Source organism: Nicotiana tabacum, chromosome 24, assembly GCF_000715075.1.
Source record: "Nicotiana tabacum cultivar K326 chromosome 24, ASM71507v2, whole genome shotgun sequence".
In the NCBI taxonomy this organism is placed as follows: Eukaryota; Viridiplantae; Streptophyta; class Magnoliopsida; order Solanales; family Solanaceae; genus Nicotiana; species Nicotiana tabacum.
This window is the reverse complement of record NC_134103.1, coordinates 102,029,870-102,046,624: the sequence shown is the minus strand read 5'-3', so window position 1 is coordinate 102,046,624 and position 16,755 is coordinate 102,029,870. Positions and strand designations below refer to the sequence as shown.

Below are 16,755 nucleotides of genomic sequence, written 5' to 3'. Positions count from 1 at the left end.
CTTAAAATCAGAGATAAGAACACACGCCCCGGGAACGCACTCCTCAGGTCGTGGCTCTACCAGTGTTTTGTCGGCGGCGGGCTGTGAAGAAGAAGCTTTCTCTTTCTGAGGAATGGTTTGTGATGTTTTCGCTATTTTTGAATTTAAAGATCGAGAATCAAAGGAGGTAACAAAGATTTGGTGGTTTTGAAGAAGGATTTTGCAGAGAAGAATCACAGATTTGCGAATGAACGCAGAAAATACGAAAAAGAACTTGAAAAATTAGGAAGATTAAAGATGTAAAAGTGATAAATGGTAAAAGGAAGGGCTATTTATAGATTGAAGCAATGGCGGTTCAATATCAGCGATGGCCGACCACCGTCTGACACGCATTAAATGCCTTGGTAAACTAAATCGATGGGACAGCTATCACGTACGTCATGGTCGGGTTCGATGCAAACGTCAGTGCATATCTAATCGAGCCATTGGGAAATCATATCGTTTCTCGCCACATCCTTCCTGAGAAATGAGGGGACTCTGTATACGGTCGAAATTGAGTTCGGCCTTCGTACGATTGATCGAGATGGGGTCATAATGGACCAAAGGAAGACTTTGTAATATCGAGATGGGTTCCGAAGATGGCACGAACGAGCTTCAGTTTTCAGGTACAGGTCAAACACCGAGTTCGAAGTCATTATCGAGCTCGGGTCTGAATCGAACTATGATGAGATGTTATGGAATCGAGCTTAAAGGGCAAAGGCCAACCACTACCTAGCTCGAGTCATTACCAGACTCCGAGTCGGCATCGAGATCAAATCTGCATCGAGCTCTAAAAATAATACCGACCAACACCGAGTCCGATCAAGCTCGAGCCCACAGACAAGAGTTGTTGCAACCGCATTAAGGGAGAGAATCTCGACGAGAATTAGGGAAAAACTGATTTATCATGGGTTCCCCACTATGTATTTTTAATTATATCTAAAGTAGGATCCTCCACTATAAAGAAGATGGCTACATTTCTGTAAATGATAAGTTTTTGCTTACATTGTAACTCAAATACCGTACACTCATATATTGAAGAGTTATTCTTTTTAGCTTTATAAGATTGATTCATCTTGCTTAGTCCTTAAATCATCTTCTTTCCCACCTTGTTTATTCTTCATTCTTTACGGTCCACATTTAATATTTTCTATTTATCCTTACGATTTGTGTTAAGTTATACTACATACCCTTAGAATTACGTTTAAATTCAACTCTATCCGTTTTTCGGGTAAACACTTACATAGGAATTGTGGCATTTTTGTGATTTGAGCTTCGTGGTAGGTAAAAAAACTCAGTTGCAAGTTGGTGTATAGTTTTAGGATGTGGCATTACTTCTAAGTTTTCAAAACAAATTTTATTTCTAGTGTTCCATAAATGCCATAAGATGAAAGGAAGTAGTTGTGGTAAAGGAATGGTATAAGATTTTGTATGACTATGTAGATGAATGAGTTGCCTAAGCCAAACATAATTAAGGACTCCTTCAGTATTTAGTTTTTGTATAATATGCCCTAATTTCATAGTATTTCAACAGTGTCGTGCATTGGTGCAATTAAATAAAATATGACTAACTGATTCAGCATCTAGTTGGCAAATGGTACATGTATTTGAAGTAATAACTCTTATCCTGTGTAAGTAAGATTTGATTGGCAGACGATTATGGCTTAGCAACCATAGGAATGTTTTAATTTTTGGCGGTGTGTGTAGGCGCTAAATCCAACCATGATTGTTTGCTGCTTGGTAGGATTGAATGAGTGCTTTGTAACAAGAACTAACTGTAAACTTACCCGTCAATGTTAGTCCCCAAATGATTCTATCTGGGCGTATTGAGTATAAAGGCATATAATAACTGGTTAGTCGTTCTACAATATTTTTGGGTAACTCAAAGGAGATTAGATAATGTTGTCTTATATGTGTGTAATACGCTAGCTAACTTTAATTGGTCCTCCTTATGTTGTAGAGGTCCCTCAATAAGGCTTCGTATATTAATATTTGGAGCTAGCCAATTGTCAGTCCAAAATTTTACACGAGTGCCTTGCGTGACGTGCCATACCAGTCCTTTTTGACATGTTGCCCACAGCAAGGAAGACACCCTTTCGGGGAATACAATAGTGTAGATAGGTAAAAAAAATAAATTATATGTATATATATTATGTATTGACTTCCTTTAATTTTCTGGTATGTTTACTTTTATATATTTTGATATCCCTTATCAAAAATTCTGGCTCCGCAATTGATTGCCCATTCTAGTGAAATGTGTTTCCAAAGTGTTGATGTTCGTCTCCGTGGACAATTGCCTGATGATATGTATTTAGAGATGAGAATGGAAGCTCACAGGGCATGTGAGTTGTGGAATAGTCTCCGAGTTGTACTAGCCAACAAAGCGTGATTTTTGTCTTTAACCCACCTTGCTCTTTTGGAGTAGTGATTGTTTCCCACTTAATTAGATGTAGCCGTTTTTTTCTGGGAAGTGGTACGCCAAAGAAAATTCTTTTGATAGCTTTCTAGTTTTGTGGTTATATAACTTGGTAATGAAATAAATTGCGTTATGTGATTTGGCATTGAGTTTAAAGTTGCTTTCATAAGGTAATATGCCCCACCATTGTTAGATGGTTTATTTTCCATCCCGCGAGTCTATTTTTGAAGTTGTCGATTATAAATTGGAAATCTCACTTTGTGGGTTTTGTCAGCATGTGTGCAATATTTTGAGAAGAAAACTTGTGATTTTTCAGAATTTATCTTTTGATCTGAGAGCTTGGTGAAGTGGTCGAGGTGATCAATAATTGTATGACAACTATTAGTATTAATTTTTTAAGCTAAAATAATGTCGTCTAAGAAGAATAAATGCGATATAGGAGGTGCTTTCCTGTGCAAAGAAATAGGTTTTCATTGATTGTAGTCCACAACAATATTAATACTTCTTGAGAATATCTCCATGCAAAGAATAAATCGGTATGGGAAGAGTGGGTCGCCTTGCCTAATACCTCTAGTTGGGATAAAGAACGGTGTTGGTGACCCTTTAATTAGAATTGAGGTGGTTGGTGTGGATACACATCACATAATGAGAGTGATTAAGTGTGATAGAAAATTGAAGTATGTTAATGTTTGGCGAATAAAAATCTATTTCAGTTTGTCGAAAGCTTTTTCAAAATCAATTTTAGGAAGCATGTTAGAGCATTTAGACTTAAATGTTCTAAATTGATGAAGTATTTCTTGCACTATGATCGCATTGTCCGATGCTCGATGATTTTTCTGAAAAACAAACTGTGATGGGTGTACAAGCTGGTCTAGAAAAGGTTAATACGATTAACAATTATTTTTGTAATGACCTTATAGATGATATTGCATAAATTAATAGGTCTAAAATGAGCACTTGTTGAAGGACTTTTAATTTTTGGGACTAAACATATATAGATTTTATTTAAGTCTACTGAAATGTGCCTTTCTTCGAAAATATTTTTGCAAAAGTGAATTAGTGATTGCTTAATTTAAATCTTGGTGGGATAGCCGCGTTGTTTCAAACCTAAAAATATTATTTCGCATTGGAGAATTTTTATGAAGAGTAACATTAACGGGCAATGATCTGAGTGGGTTCTAAACAAGTGGTGCACATGCGCTTCTGGGTAAAGATTGAGCCATTCATAGTTGGCTACAATTCGATCTAATCTTTCCAAAATCATGGCTCCTCTTCTACGTTTATTTGTCCATGTGTATTTACTGCCTCTAAATCCTAAGTCAAGTAGATTACAATAGTTGAGACAATTTAATATTAAATCTGCGCTAGTGTTATTTATAGGACAACCTCCAAATTTTTCGTTTGAGTAGAGGATGTCATTGAAGTCTCCTCCTATGATCCAAGGACCCTTATATGTATCTGCTATGAACATTAGATTTTGCCAAAGTAATTTCCTATATGTTAACAATGTACTTGCAAAAATTGCTGATAATAGAAAGGAGTGGCCTTGTGGACATACATGTACGATGCAGTGAATCTCTTGATTGGTACTGCTATTTCATTAACATTAACGAGATTGTTATTCCATAACATCACTATGCCCCCCGCATGTCCCTCAGCTGGGGCCTGTGAGAGGTTGGTAAATTCAAAGTCATCCCCTAGTATTGCATGGTCCATTAGGTATGTTTCTAGCAGAACTACCAGTGGTGGCAGAGGCGAATCCAGAATTTAAATCCTATGAGTTCAATTTTAAGATTTTTAATATTGAACCCATTATATTTTTAGAATTATAGGTTCATATCTACTATTTTTGCAATTTTAATGCATTTTTACATACAAATTTTTACTCCGCATCGAAAGTTATGAGTTCAGTTGAACCCGTAGCTAGTACGCTATATCCGCCTCTGAGTGGTGGTCTGTAGTAATTGAGCATTGAGCGAAAGTTCCTTCTAAAGTCCGGAGATTGGGCACCCATACACTTCCATATGACAAAATTCATAGAATTACTACGTGAGGGTGGTGCTGGTGGTACTGGTATCTGCTCCTCCGCGGTCTGGTCCTCCCCGTTGGTTGCCTGAGGGTTGGAGTGATCACCACTACAAATTTCCCGGCCTGCAAGTTCACTATTGGTCAGAGTTTGATCAAGCACTTGGTCACTTCTGGCGGGCAATTGAGCAATATTTTTTTGTTGTATTGCTCCTTGAGGACAGAGATATGGTAAGCCCCTAGCCACACTGGTTTCGTTCTTGTTTCTCTCATCTCTTCCATTACTGTTGCGATTTTCTATAGAGAGAGGTTGTCTTGTTCCCTTGGGCTTGGTCGTTGTGGGCTCATTGAGCCGTTGGATGGAGTGAGTGGGTCAAATGGTCTCATCGGGGGCATGGGTAGGAGGGGAGATTGCATGTGCATGTACTCGTGGATCCAAGGAATTTGGGATTGTGAGGGTGGGTAAAAGGGTAGCTCCACGTAAGTGTGAGGTTGTAGGTTGCTCTGGAACAGTGGTAGAAGGTTCCACATGTAGTGGTATGGATGTGGTTGTTGTTGCATCCCTCATGTTGTTGGTTGATTCATCTATGTTGTTGCCCATTGATACTGGCCATAGAGGTTCGTTCCGGCTGTCATTCCCTCCGTTACTATCTGGGCTAAGTCTAGTGGATTTTGAAGGAGAATGATTACTTATTGGTTGTTCACTATCATTGAGAAAGTGAGTGCATGGTTCTGTAGCCCCATTTCGAGCCATGATTGAGGTGGATTGAAAAGGTTTGGTGTTTGGGAAGTGTAGATTACTAGCTATGTTTGAGGTGGTGGTGTATGGTTCGTCATCGTTCATAAAGCTAGAAAGTGAAGGTTGAGTGGTCGGAAAGGAAGGTTTGAAGGTCGTTGATGGTGAGTTATGAGGGGAAAGGTTGGTGCATTGTGTCGTTGCATGTGTAATGGCTGAAATATATGAGTGATCAATAGTGAAGTCTTTCGTGTGAGATATTAGTGTTAATGATGCATTGTCAATATTAGTAGAGTTGGAAGAGGGTGAGTAAGACGGTGGGTGTGGAGAAGAAGAAGTAGTGTTTTGTTTAGTGGGCTTTTCGCATGGGCTAACATTTGAGTGTATAGTCTGCATGGGGCATGAGGTCCATTGTGATGTAGTGAATTGGGCTTGGTGTCTACCGTAACAAGGTCATGATTACCTACCGATGAGGTTAGTGGGCTTGGCTTAGGGTTGCTATAGTGGGTGTCTAATTATTTTTGAGTGGATAACTTGGGTGGTGCCTCGAACGTGGCTTCTATTATCATTGGCGTAGTGTACATGTGGGCACTGTTCATACTGGTAACGTGTGATAGAGAGTTATTCTCTAGGGGTGTCTCTATGTGTGTTAAGTGCAATGGGGGTAATAAAGGGGGTTGTATAGTGGATTCATAATCCGTTTCTTACTGTGCCTTATTTTTGTGGGCTGGGCTTTTAGGGTGAAGAGCAGTATCCGGGTCCAATAGATCTTCAGATTGGTTAAGTAATTGAAAAGTATATTTTATTGTTAATCCCTTAGGGTTATGCACGACTTTGTTTAATGCTGGGATAATTTATGTAGGGGAGATAATTAAAGGAAGAGTACCTGAGTTTGCCTCTTTAGTCGTTGATGGCCTTGTAGTTTTTATGTGTTTTCCGTGAGAGGATTGCTTTGGAGTTGAGTGGCGTGCATCAGTATTACATTGAGTTGGGAGATGGTGCCCCTGGTCATTGTTTGATTGGTTTCCGTGGGAAAACAATTGTTTTCCACTCAGAGTTTATTGGTTGTATATCTTGCTTGGTGTTGGAGGTAGATGGAGAAATATGGTCTAGTTGTTTTGTTGCGGTTGTTGTAGTGTTATGAATGTGAGTATGGGGGACAGTTGACATGAGTATGGACTAATCATCCACATACTACACATAACATGTTGAGATCTTCATAGAGTATTTATTGGCGGTGTGTCCCAATGAAGACATGGGACGTTAGTGATTTTTCTAGTGACACTTCTATGCAAATAGGAGCATAACGCCCACGAGATATGACGATGTGCATGTATCTATTTTTAATAGTTTACCTAGTTTGTTTTCCACTTTTTGTAAGATCTCTGGGTCATAGAACTTTGTTGGTAACTCCAGAGACGAGTCCAGATGACAGTGTAAGTAAGTTGTGGGGTGGAGGCTACAAACTGTGGTTCCCAACAACGCACTAAGAGGAGGTGGTTTAAGACAAACCATGGTCCCTCATGAAGTGCTTTGTTCATGTTTTCTTCATTTTGGTATTTAATTAAGAAGAAATCATTTCCTAAGTCGATTAATGATAGTGTTTCCGTTGGTTTCCACATGGCTTGTAATTTTTGTTTAAGGGATAGATGTCCCACTTTTCGTCCAAACACCTTCACGATAATTGAGTATGTCCATGGAGAGTAAAGTCTGGATTTGTTAGAACTGGAAAGGGGAATAAAATTTTCTGGCGTTGGGTCCTCTAACACTTCGTCAGACATGTCAATGTAGGATTGGGTGTTAGAGATGGGGGGTAGTGACATAGTATGACTATTTAATAGAGTTTGCATAAAAGAAGGATGTTGCTGTTAATGATTGGATCGTCAATGTTCATTGAACTCAGATCTGGCGGGTCTGTATTGGCAGTTGGTGGATTGTCAATCATGGTTTTGGAAGGAGAAGAAAGTTTTAGGAGGTATATAAAGGTTTAGCTAGTTAGTGAGAAGCTAAAGCTTCTCTCTCTAACCCATTCTGCGAACTTGTTGACGGTGTGTCCCACCTAGTATATCTCACATTGGTTGAGAGGATAGATTATTAGGATTATGGGAGTAAAATTGAAGAATATTTTAAATATATTAGTTGTTTCACATTGGTTGAGGAGATAGATTATTGTCTCTCTGTGTATGATCTTTGGACAATCTCATCTCATGAGCTTTAGAGTTGAGTAATTCCATATTCATTTTCTTCACATCAAATCAGAGACAGACTCATCTATGTTGTTGGCAGTGTTTTAAAAGGCGTGGGCGTAAGGCGAGGCGTTTTACATATGCCTCAGCGAGGCATAAGCCCCGAGGCACGGGGCGTAAGCCCCATAGGTATTTAATTTTTAATATTTTATAAAATAATATAATTACAGTAAATATTTATAAACATGTAAAATTGCATAAAAAATAAATAAAACTATAAATATGTGATATATATATATATATATAGATGTGTTTCATCTATATATATATGCGTGTGTGCGCGCGCGCGCGCTTCATCTCTACACAAAAACTAGTCAAAACAATCTATTATATGCTACTTAGAAGCTCAAGTAACTTGAGTCGAAAAGAATAAAGTTTTCTACATGGAAAAACAAAAAGAATGACTAACCTGCAATTTGACCTTTGAACTTGCTGCTACGAAGGAGAATGGAGTTCTCTTTGTATTTGTAAAAAAAATTGAATATTCGTTACTTTTTGGAGATATTAGCACACTAGCGGACAAGATAAAAAATTGGGAAAGACCATGAATTGGGGCTTCAATCAATAAAAAAAGGTTTTCACTTTTAAATGTAATACATTTCAGTTCCTTTTTAAAAATTTTGAGTACTTACCAAGCTGAATTTTGAGAATTTGGGTATTATATGGTCTTATTCAACAAAGTTTGTTTTAATTTGAAAAAATCTCTCTGATGCGTAAGCTTACGCCTCACTAAAAAAATACGCCCCGAACGCCCGGACGTACGCCCCGCAAACGCCTCATGAGACTTTCCCCCACACCATCGCCCGGGACGTTTTTGGTGCGCCTCGCCCAAGGGTTCGCCCCGAAAATGCCTTTTAAAACATTGGTTGTTGGTTTATTTAATATTGGGGCCCCGTGTTATAGCATCCACGCTTTCAAATGTCCAAACCTGGTGTGCAGCATATCCTTAGCACGTCTAACATTGGTTGAGAGAATGAGCTAATTTTCAACTCAAGGCTAATGTCCTTTTTCTTCTCAAGATCAAAAAAAAACCAGAACATTTGTCTCAACTCTATATTATGTACAACAGAACTTTCCAGCAAACATAATGCACTTGGTTTTTATTTCCAAGGGAGAGAATCTTCAACATGGTGTAGTGTACACAGGTGTAAAAATTAGAAAAAAACTAACATCTTGAAGTAAGTACATTATCTCCTCAATAGATTATAGGCAGGCAAATCTTTTACAGTAGAGGTATCTTCAAGAGCAAGCTCGCGCTCTAGCTGCAGTCTTGTGGCCTTCAAAACATCCTAAGAAAAGGAAAGTAAAAGGAAAATGTGTTGGTATGGCTACATATATGGAAAACAAAATCCAATAGTAAGTAAACTGTTACCAACATTAAATTCCATATATGATGCACGCTTCACTAGCCACTGTGCGTCGAGCATTTCAAAGGCGATACAAAACAGTTTGTCAAACGCCATGTCATCCTCGCTGAGTAATTCTAGGAAGCGGATACCTGCCAGGGTGCTTGGTGTCCCTGCCACTCAAAAAGAAGTATTAAAAAGTTCAGAAAAGAGAGGACGACCTGATATCGATAAAATTTTATCTTACTCGTGGAAAAAGAACAAAGTGAATATAAAATGACAGAGATCTTACACAAGATCAACAAGTTCTTCTTGTGTCATTAGAAGGAAATGACGATATTAGATCATATGATCACAAAATAGATTTGCAGAATAACTAGTTCAGGACAATTTAATTACCACGAAATTTATTCGAAAGGATGCACTGGAAACTGTTGACTGTTTACATATTCACCACGTATTTCTCAGCCAAAAAAATGGAAGATGCTCTAACTTCTAACTGAAATATTTCCATACCTGATTGAAGATCCAACATTTGGACCAACATAAATGATATATTGATGCCAGCTACAGCAAATGGATACTCCCACTCAGATCTATTCCCCTTTCTTTTGTGCAACAAGTTCTGGAACGATTCCTGTAATAGAGCGGGCGGCCAGGGAGAAACTATTAATGAAAAACTTACTTGCTCTAGAGGACAAAAGAATAACGGTCTCAACTCTCAACTGAACCCAATTATGCTTTCCTAAACAGTTATATACATCAGGCTTCACAAAACACAAAAGCAAGTGCCTAAATATTAGGAGTCTGAAGAGGAAAAGGATAAGTTGAAGATAAGAATACCAAAGAACATGGATTGCTCCAGGAAACAAAAAATAAGAATCGTTCTCTTTCTTCAGTACTAATACCAAGATGAGGTGAATGCTCTATCAGCCTAGAAACTAACTTTTGCGACTCTAGCCATACTCACTAAGAATTCTGAGTCTTCTTCCACCCAGGGTCCCAGGGGAGGACAATTTGGCAATTTTAATTTAGATTGTCCTAAAAAAGTTCACTTCTCTTTCCCAACCTCTTCTCACATGGAGCTTTTTATATTTCTTTTTTTTTCAGTGGAAACTCTCGCATATCATATTTCCTCATTCTGCAGATTCCAAAATTCAACATAAACATAACAAATTATAGACATACATAGGAGTGTCAAACCGGCGGGTCGGGTCGGATATGAGCGGGTTGAAAACGGGTAATTCAAAAACCGGATAAATTATCCGACCCGACCCATATTTAATACGGATAAAAAACGGGTTATCTGGTGGATAATATGGTTATCCATATTATCCATGGCTTCTTGAATATAATCACTCTTGGGAGAATTCCTAGTCTCCCAACCTTGAGTAGCCCCCAATTTGAGGCTTTAAAAATGTAAAAGTTAAACCCATTAGTTATCCATTGGTTATCCATTTTCTAAGTGGATAATATGGTTCTTATCCATATTCGACCCGTTTTTAAAATGTTCATTATCCAACCCATTTTCTAATGGATAATATGGGTGGATAACTGTTTTCTTCTAAACATTTTGCCACCTCTAGACATACATATAACAGACTGTTCAAAAACACATGATTGAAAAGCCAATTCCAATCAGAACAAACATCAGGTAAATAAGCTGATGTACAAACCGGGTATGTCTTGGCAAAGAAGATAAGGTTCTCCAATGATATGAATCCTCCACCCCTACATTTGTGTTCATAATCTTAGTAGAAGCACCAGCAGCACAGCAAAATTGTAAATCAAATATATAGCCCTTTATACCTGAAGTCTGTTGAAGGGTCAGATCCTTGCCAACCCATTTCTTTCCAAAGCTCAGATTTAAGAGATGGAAGTGGCCTATCAGGATATGATAACCTCCATAGTTGCCTAAGAGCATCCTGGCACCAAATTTGCATTTTTTTGAGTAAGAAAGAATCAACGAGGCACAAAATATAGGTTCTGACGTACGAGAGACTAGAGTATCCTGCTAAACATGTTAAAAAGGCATAACTACGTCCTTCCTTAATAAGAAAAATTACATGTAATTAATTGAAAGAAAAGCAGTTTGACGCTCTCCTTTCTATTTTTCTCATCACTAGTTTAAAATAAGGTGATATGTTTTGCTTGATCTCATACTATTTAGCTGTTCTTTCAGTCACAAATGAGATGTGTGTGTGTGTGTGTGTTTGTAAATGAAAAACTTTCCAGTAATTCAAAAATCGCAAAGGAGAAAAAATCAGAGTAAGTCATGATATCTTCTCATAACAAAGCAACCATCTAACGTGTGAACCTCCCAAAAGTTAGTACATAATCCATAAATAATATTGACTAGGAGCTTTCAGACTAAGAAACTTAACCACATGGCAGTAACGACTTCCAACATTGTTGCAACCTCTTCTACTGCTTATGAAGAGAAAAAGGTAAACATTTGAAAAGGTGTTCAGAAAGAAAGAAAGCAAAGATGGTGCAAGTTTCCATACTTGATGATCCAAGAAAGAGCCATCAAAAGGGATTGCTAGCCTTTCCTTGAGATGTTTCAGCCTTGCTTCCTACAATCAAATGTTAAAGAATTTAAGGCAATGAATGACTGATATCATGGATCACTAAACAGAGAAACAAAATATGGATGATAGGCAGGTAGCTGGATGAGCTTAACGGATTTTTTTTTTTTTTTTTTGTGGGTTGGGGGGAGGGGAATAAGTGATGGACATGATGATACTCCGAAGCCAAATTACATATCACAAGGTAAGCCACAAAAATTCCATGCATCAAACCTCTGGAGACTGCCAGTCCAGCAAAAAAGAATGGATTTGGATAGCTTAGGCAACAGTTGTATCAGATGTGTTCCTTAATTACTCTGAAATCCTTCTCTATGCTGATAAATTTCCAATTTTTTTTTTTTTTTTATGACCGAGAAATCCGTCTGGGGCCGATCCTTTGGACCAACCGCAGCCTTCGAAACTCGGTGGATAATGGGCCTGCCCCTCTACCCTTCTCCACTTAAATACCAGGCTTTGCTTTGCATGGTGTGGGGGCTTGAACCTGTGACCTAAGACACAAATCCACCACCCTTTGCCACTTGAGCTAGGCCCCGGGGGCGATAAATTTCCAAATTATGCATTATATTTTTTGTTATGTACACTTAGCAAAGAAAGTTAATATCATACATCTGCAAACAACAGGTGGGCGAAGTCATAGATTTTGCTCTTTAAATCCTCATGTAATACCTGTAAAGGGCTAAGTAAAGGAGGTAAAAGATTTGCTGTTGATCCAGCTTGAGTTGCTGAGGCAAAAGGAAAAATCCGGCCAAGAAGTGACCCAGACACAAAGACAATATTTGCTGCAAGATCAATGGAGAATGAATCAGAAATGTTGAAGCCATAAAAAATTGAAAAAAAAGAAGATATTTGCCGATGATTTTAATTTTCTAATTCAATATGCATAAATAAATAGTTGCTGATACAACAAGACAGATAGATGCTCTAAGAGTAAGGCAAACTTGGCAAGAAAAACAAGCAATACACTCTAGAAAGTAATGAAGTGTACCCAGAATAGTTAATGTACTTGATTATGACATTGCGATGAATGGGCCCCGATAAATAGGCTACTGGTTGCTGCACTGTAGCATGATATTCATGCTTAAGATTCCATATTCTTAGGATTTAATTATACAATATTGCCTCCGAAATACTTTTGAGGCCTAGTTAATTTAATTCCATTTAGCTTATCCAAAAAGGATAATTCCGTTGAGTTGGACCCTTGCAAGGACAAGAATATCAAGTCCAAGGTTGACTAAGATATTAGTCTTACATATGTTTTATAACATTTTCTCGGTTGATATTAGATGCTATATTTCACCTTTCTTGAATTATATTCCATCAGAAGTATTTCCTTCTTCTGGGCCAATACCGCGTTGGGTATGGGGAATTGCATTTAGTTGAATAAAACAAAGAAAAACATATGGGAAACAGCATAGAACAGAATCCTCATAAGCCTATCTTCCTTTTGAGGTTTGGCATGTAGAGAAAGAGCGAAAATGCTAAAACTTAGAGAAAGGCTTTTCACAAGCCTACTATCCTTGCTTTCTTCCACCTCAAGAAAACTACATACCCCCCTACATTGGCCTCTTACCTTTTTCCATTTCCCTATGGCCCCTGAATCTTTTCTTAACGTAGGATTGCTAACAAGATACCAAAAGTAACAAAAGGGTCTAATTGTCCACCTATTTTTACTGCTTGATGCACCATTCCACTTCTTCATTGTGTCTTCTCCCACTCTAACCTCTCACATGATGCTTCTTGTTCTACTCATTTAGCATTGATCATCAATCCATGAGGAAGGAAAAAATAAATAAACATATTATAATGTTGTGACTGCCCTGTATTTCAAGTAGTAAAAGGCAATCATCTCAACGCCATATCTCATATTAGTCAATAAAACCCTCAACATGTTATTTACTACTGCAACTACGTCTCAACACCAAGCTAGTTGGGATTAGAACAATACAAATTGCTCTACTATTTCTAGACCTAGTAAGTTTCCCCATGATGGGTTAAATTAAGCCACAGGCTCCAATCGTGGTGGTGCCCTTCCATCAATTTCTTTAAACTTAAGCCTTGCGACCATACTTCCCTGCAACCTAAAAAAATGCTTGATTCTAGAATCAAACTCATAATTTTGGCTTTTGTTGGACTCGCTTGACAGCTACTCAACACCTTACGTTATCTATTGATCTATACTAAACGAATAACAACAATTTTAGACTTCTGAGAATGCCTCGAGAGAATGAGAAGGCATGCAAAGTAGTTTCAGAGAAAGAACTATACCAAGAAATCTCACTAGATTAGGCAAGAGGATTGGCCTAGATGACACTATCTAGAAGGAAAATGAGATGGAATCTAGTTAATGAAAGGTCAAATACATTTTAGAGGACAAGGGTATCAAGAAAAGGCTTTACCAACTGCATAATAAAACTAATGCTGCAACAACATCAACTACTAGTATGCCTCAATCCCATTGCTAGTCAGGGACACTGTCTCTATGTGGAGCCCAACTAGCACCAGGTCCTTGCAAGGAAGATGGAAGGAAATAAACAAAATTGCATCTCTGATCCTTCAACGTGTATTTGAAACTCTCTACCTTGAAATGGATTTTCTGGTTTCAAAGGTGGATTGGTTGCCGTTAGACTTAAAATATCAACCGTTTCATTTCTCTGTGGTATACAATTCATGTTAAGGTCTAGCTCAGAGATTTAAGAACTACCAACATTTTTTTTTATAATGGTGGTGTCTGTGGGGAGGTGAGGCTGGACTCGCTGGTCACCCCTTGGAGAGGAAATTTTAAGTACCTTGAGTCTATTATTCAGGGGATGGGGAAATTGATGAAGATGTCACACATCGTATTGGGGCGGGATGGATGAAATGGAGACTCGCTTCCGGTGTTTTGTGTGACAAGAAGGTGCCACCGAAACTTAAGGGTAAGTTCTACAGAGTGGTGGTCAGACCAACGATGTTGTATGAGGCTGAGTGTTGGCCAGTCAAGATCGCTCATGTCCAGAAGATGAAAGTAGCAGAGATGGGTATGTTGAGATGGATGTGTGGGCACACCAGGTTAGATAGGATCAGAAATGAGGTTATTCGCGACAAGGTGGGTGTGGCCCCTATTGAGGACAAGATGCGGGAAGCGTGGATTAGATGGTTTGGTCATGTGAGAAGGAGGAGCACAGACGCTCCTGTGAGGAGGTGTGAGAGGTTGACAATGGAGGGAATACGGAGAGGTAGAGGTAGACCAAAGAAGAGGTGGAGAGAGGTGATTAGGCAAGACATGGTGCAGCTTCAGCTGACCGAGGACATGACACTTGATAGGAAGGTATGGAGGTCGAGGATTAGGGTAGTAGAGTAGGTAGTCTAGAGTATTCATAACAGTAGTATTAGCACGCAGTCTCGCTTTCTGTTGGTAGTAGGTTTTTATGACTAACCGTTGTTTTCTTTTATTGTTGATCATCTTACTATCTTGTTGTTTTTATTCTGCTTTTATATGATTTTTGGTATTGTCCCTTCTTATCTATATTTTCATTAATGTAGTGCATATGCTTTCCTGAGTCGGGGGTCTATTGGAAACAGCCTATCTATCCTCACAAGGTAGAGGTAAGGTCTGCGTACCACACACTACCCTCCCAAGACCCCCACAGTGTGGGATAATACTGGGTATGTTGTTGTTGTAGTATAATGGTGGTGTCTATCCACAGTATTACTATGATGCCTTAGGTAGTAAATAGTACATAGTATGGTACGTTGTCAATACGGCTCCCATATAGGAATACCAAACACCTGAATATACTAACGTGGAACTCAAAATTGTTTCACTTTCTGATGGCAGAATAGACAAATTTAGGCTTGCATTTTGCAAATACAAGCTGAAAGGAACTCAAAATTGTTTCACTTTCTGATGGCAGAATAGACAAATTTAGGCTTGCATTTTGCAAACACAAGCTGAAAGTCTTTACGTTGGATACAGTAATGGTATATTTCACCAGAGAGACCTGACTAGTGATGACTACTAACTCCTAAAGTCTCCAAATGCACTTACGCAAAGCAAGACAATAGGTATCAAGTGGAAGTGAAGAACATTTCCATCTAGAAAATGGTCCACTTTATCTCCAGAACAAAGGATTAACAAAATACTTATTGGAGAGGAAATGGTTAACTAATTCAACAGGAGGATAACACTACCCATGTAGTCAATAGTCATGCTCTACGGATAATTCAACTACATATGTGGGCAAGTAATTGCATTGCGCAAAATACACAAAGAGCATAACATCAAAATCACAAACAAATGAAATCACACCTAACCATTGTGCCCATTGAGAAATCAAATGAGAAAATAGCAGTGTCCAGTGCAGACGTTCCTGCCTTCGCCCTTCATCCAACACATCTTCAAGTGTACATACCTATAATATAAAGAATTCCCATTTCACAATCTAATCCAATTTTTCTCTACCAAAGCACAAAATCCCAAAAAGGGAAACTTTTAGCAACATAACTCAAAAGATTATCAACAAAAGCCTATAAAAGGCAAAATTAATTGAAACCCGCAAAACTAATCACAAAATAGGGCACAAATACTCCAAAAAAAAAAGGAGAAAGTTTCAGCAACATAATTCAAAGAAGAGTATAATCAAAAACCCTATTAAAAACAAAATTAGTTGCAACCCACAAAACTTATCATAAAATAAAGCAGGAACATTCCCAAAAGGCAAAACTTTAGCAAGATAATTCTAAAGATTATCAATAAATAGCCTATAAAACACAAATAATATTACAAATTAACCCCAGAAATTACCTGATCACTGTCATCATATTTATTGTACCCAAGTAAAGGCTCGTTCAAACCATCATCAGAGCCCAAAGAATCAAACTGCTCATTCTTTTTGCCACCAACATCCCCATGATGTAGCCTTCTCCTCAAAGTTGTTGATGTCATGAGTCTATATATATTCTTTGAACTCAAAACCCACTTTGAATTCTCTAATTGAAACCCAAAAATTTGAGAAAATCCCCAAATCTTTTTATGTAGGGGAAAATTCAAAACCCCAAAAAATGTCAAGAAAAAACTCTCCTTTGAGAATTTGTGTTCTTTTCTACACTATTTATAATTAATTTGCTGCTTACCTTTTTTGTCTGTGTGTTTAAATTGTTTCTTTCTTAGGAATTAAGGGAGGGGAGATAGGTGATGAATGCACGCCAATGAGAAAGCTTTAACGAGCTGAATAGGTTGGTTTGATTAATTAATAATTGCCGATTCCGAGTCTTTGCGATCCGGTTATCCGGCTTGGGTTACTGGTCAACTTCAATAGTTTTTTTTTTCTTTTCTCGAGTCAACTTTAATACTTGGGGTCAATTTTGAAAAAAATGGTTGTTTCAAAAATAATTGAAATTT

General features: G+C 38.1%; 1 protein-coding gene across 1 annotated transcript; it reads right to left on the bottom strand.

Moving 5' to 3' along the window:
* Positions 1-8,513: 8,513 nt before the first annotated feature.
* LOC107769490 (uncharacterized) lies at positions 8,514-16,602 on the bottom strand. The gene is made up of 9 exons (XM_075247967.1): positions 16,159-16,602; positions 15,664-15,766; positions 12,042-12,154; positions 11,295-11,363; positions 10,597-10,712; positions 10,464-10,518; positions 9,304-9,424; positions 8,818-8,960; positions 8,514-8,730 (listed from the first exon to the last, which is right to left on the bottom strand). Exons 1-9 carry the CDS (start codon positions 16,297-16,299, stop codon positions 8,629-8,631), a joined length of 963 nt encoding a protein of 320 aa, XP_075104068.1. The 5' UTR covers positions 16,300-16,602; the 3' UTR covers positions 8,514-8,628.
* Between the last annotated feature and the right edge of the window lie 153 nt (positions 16,603-16,755).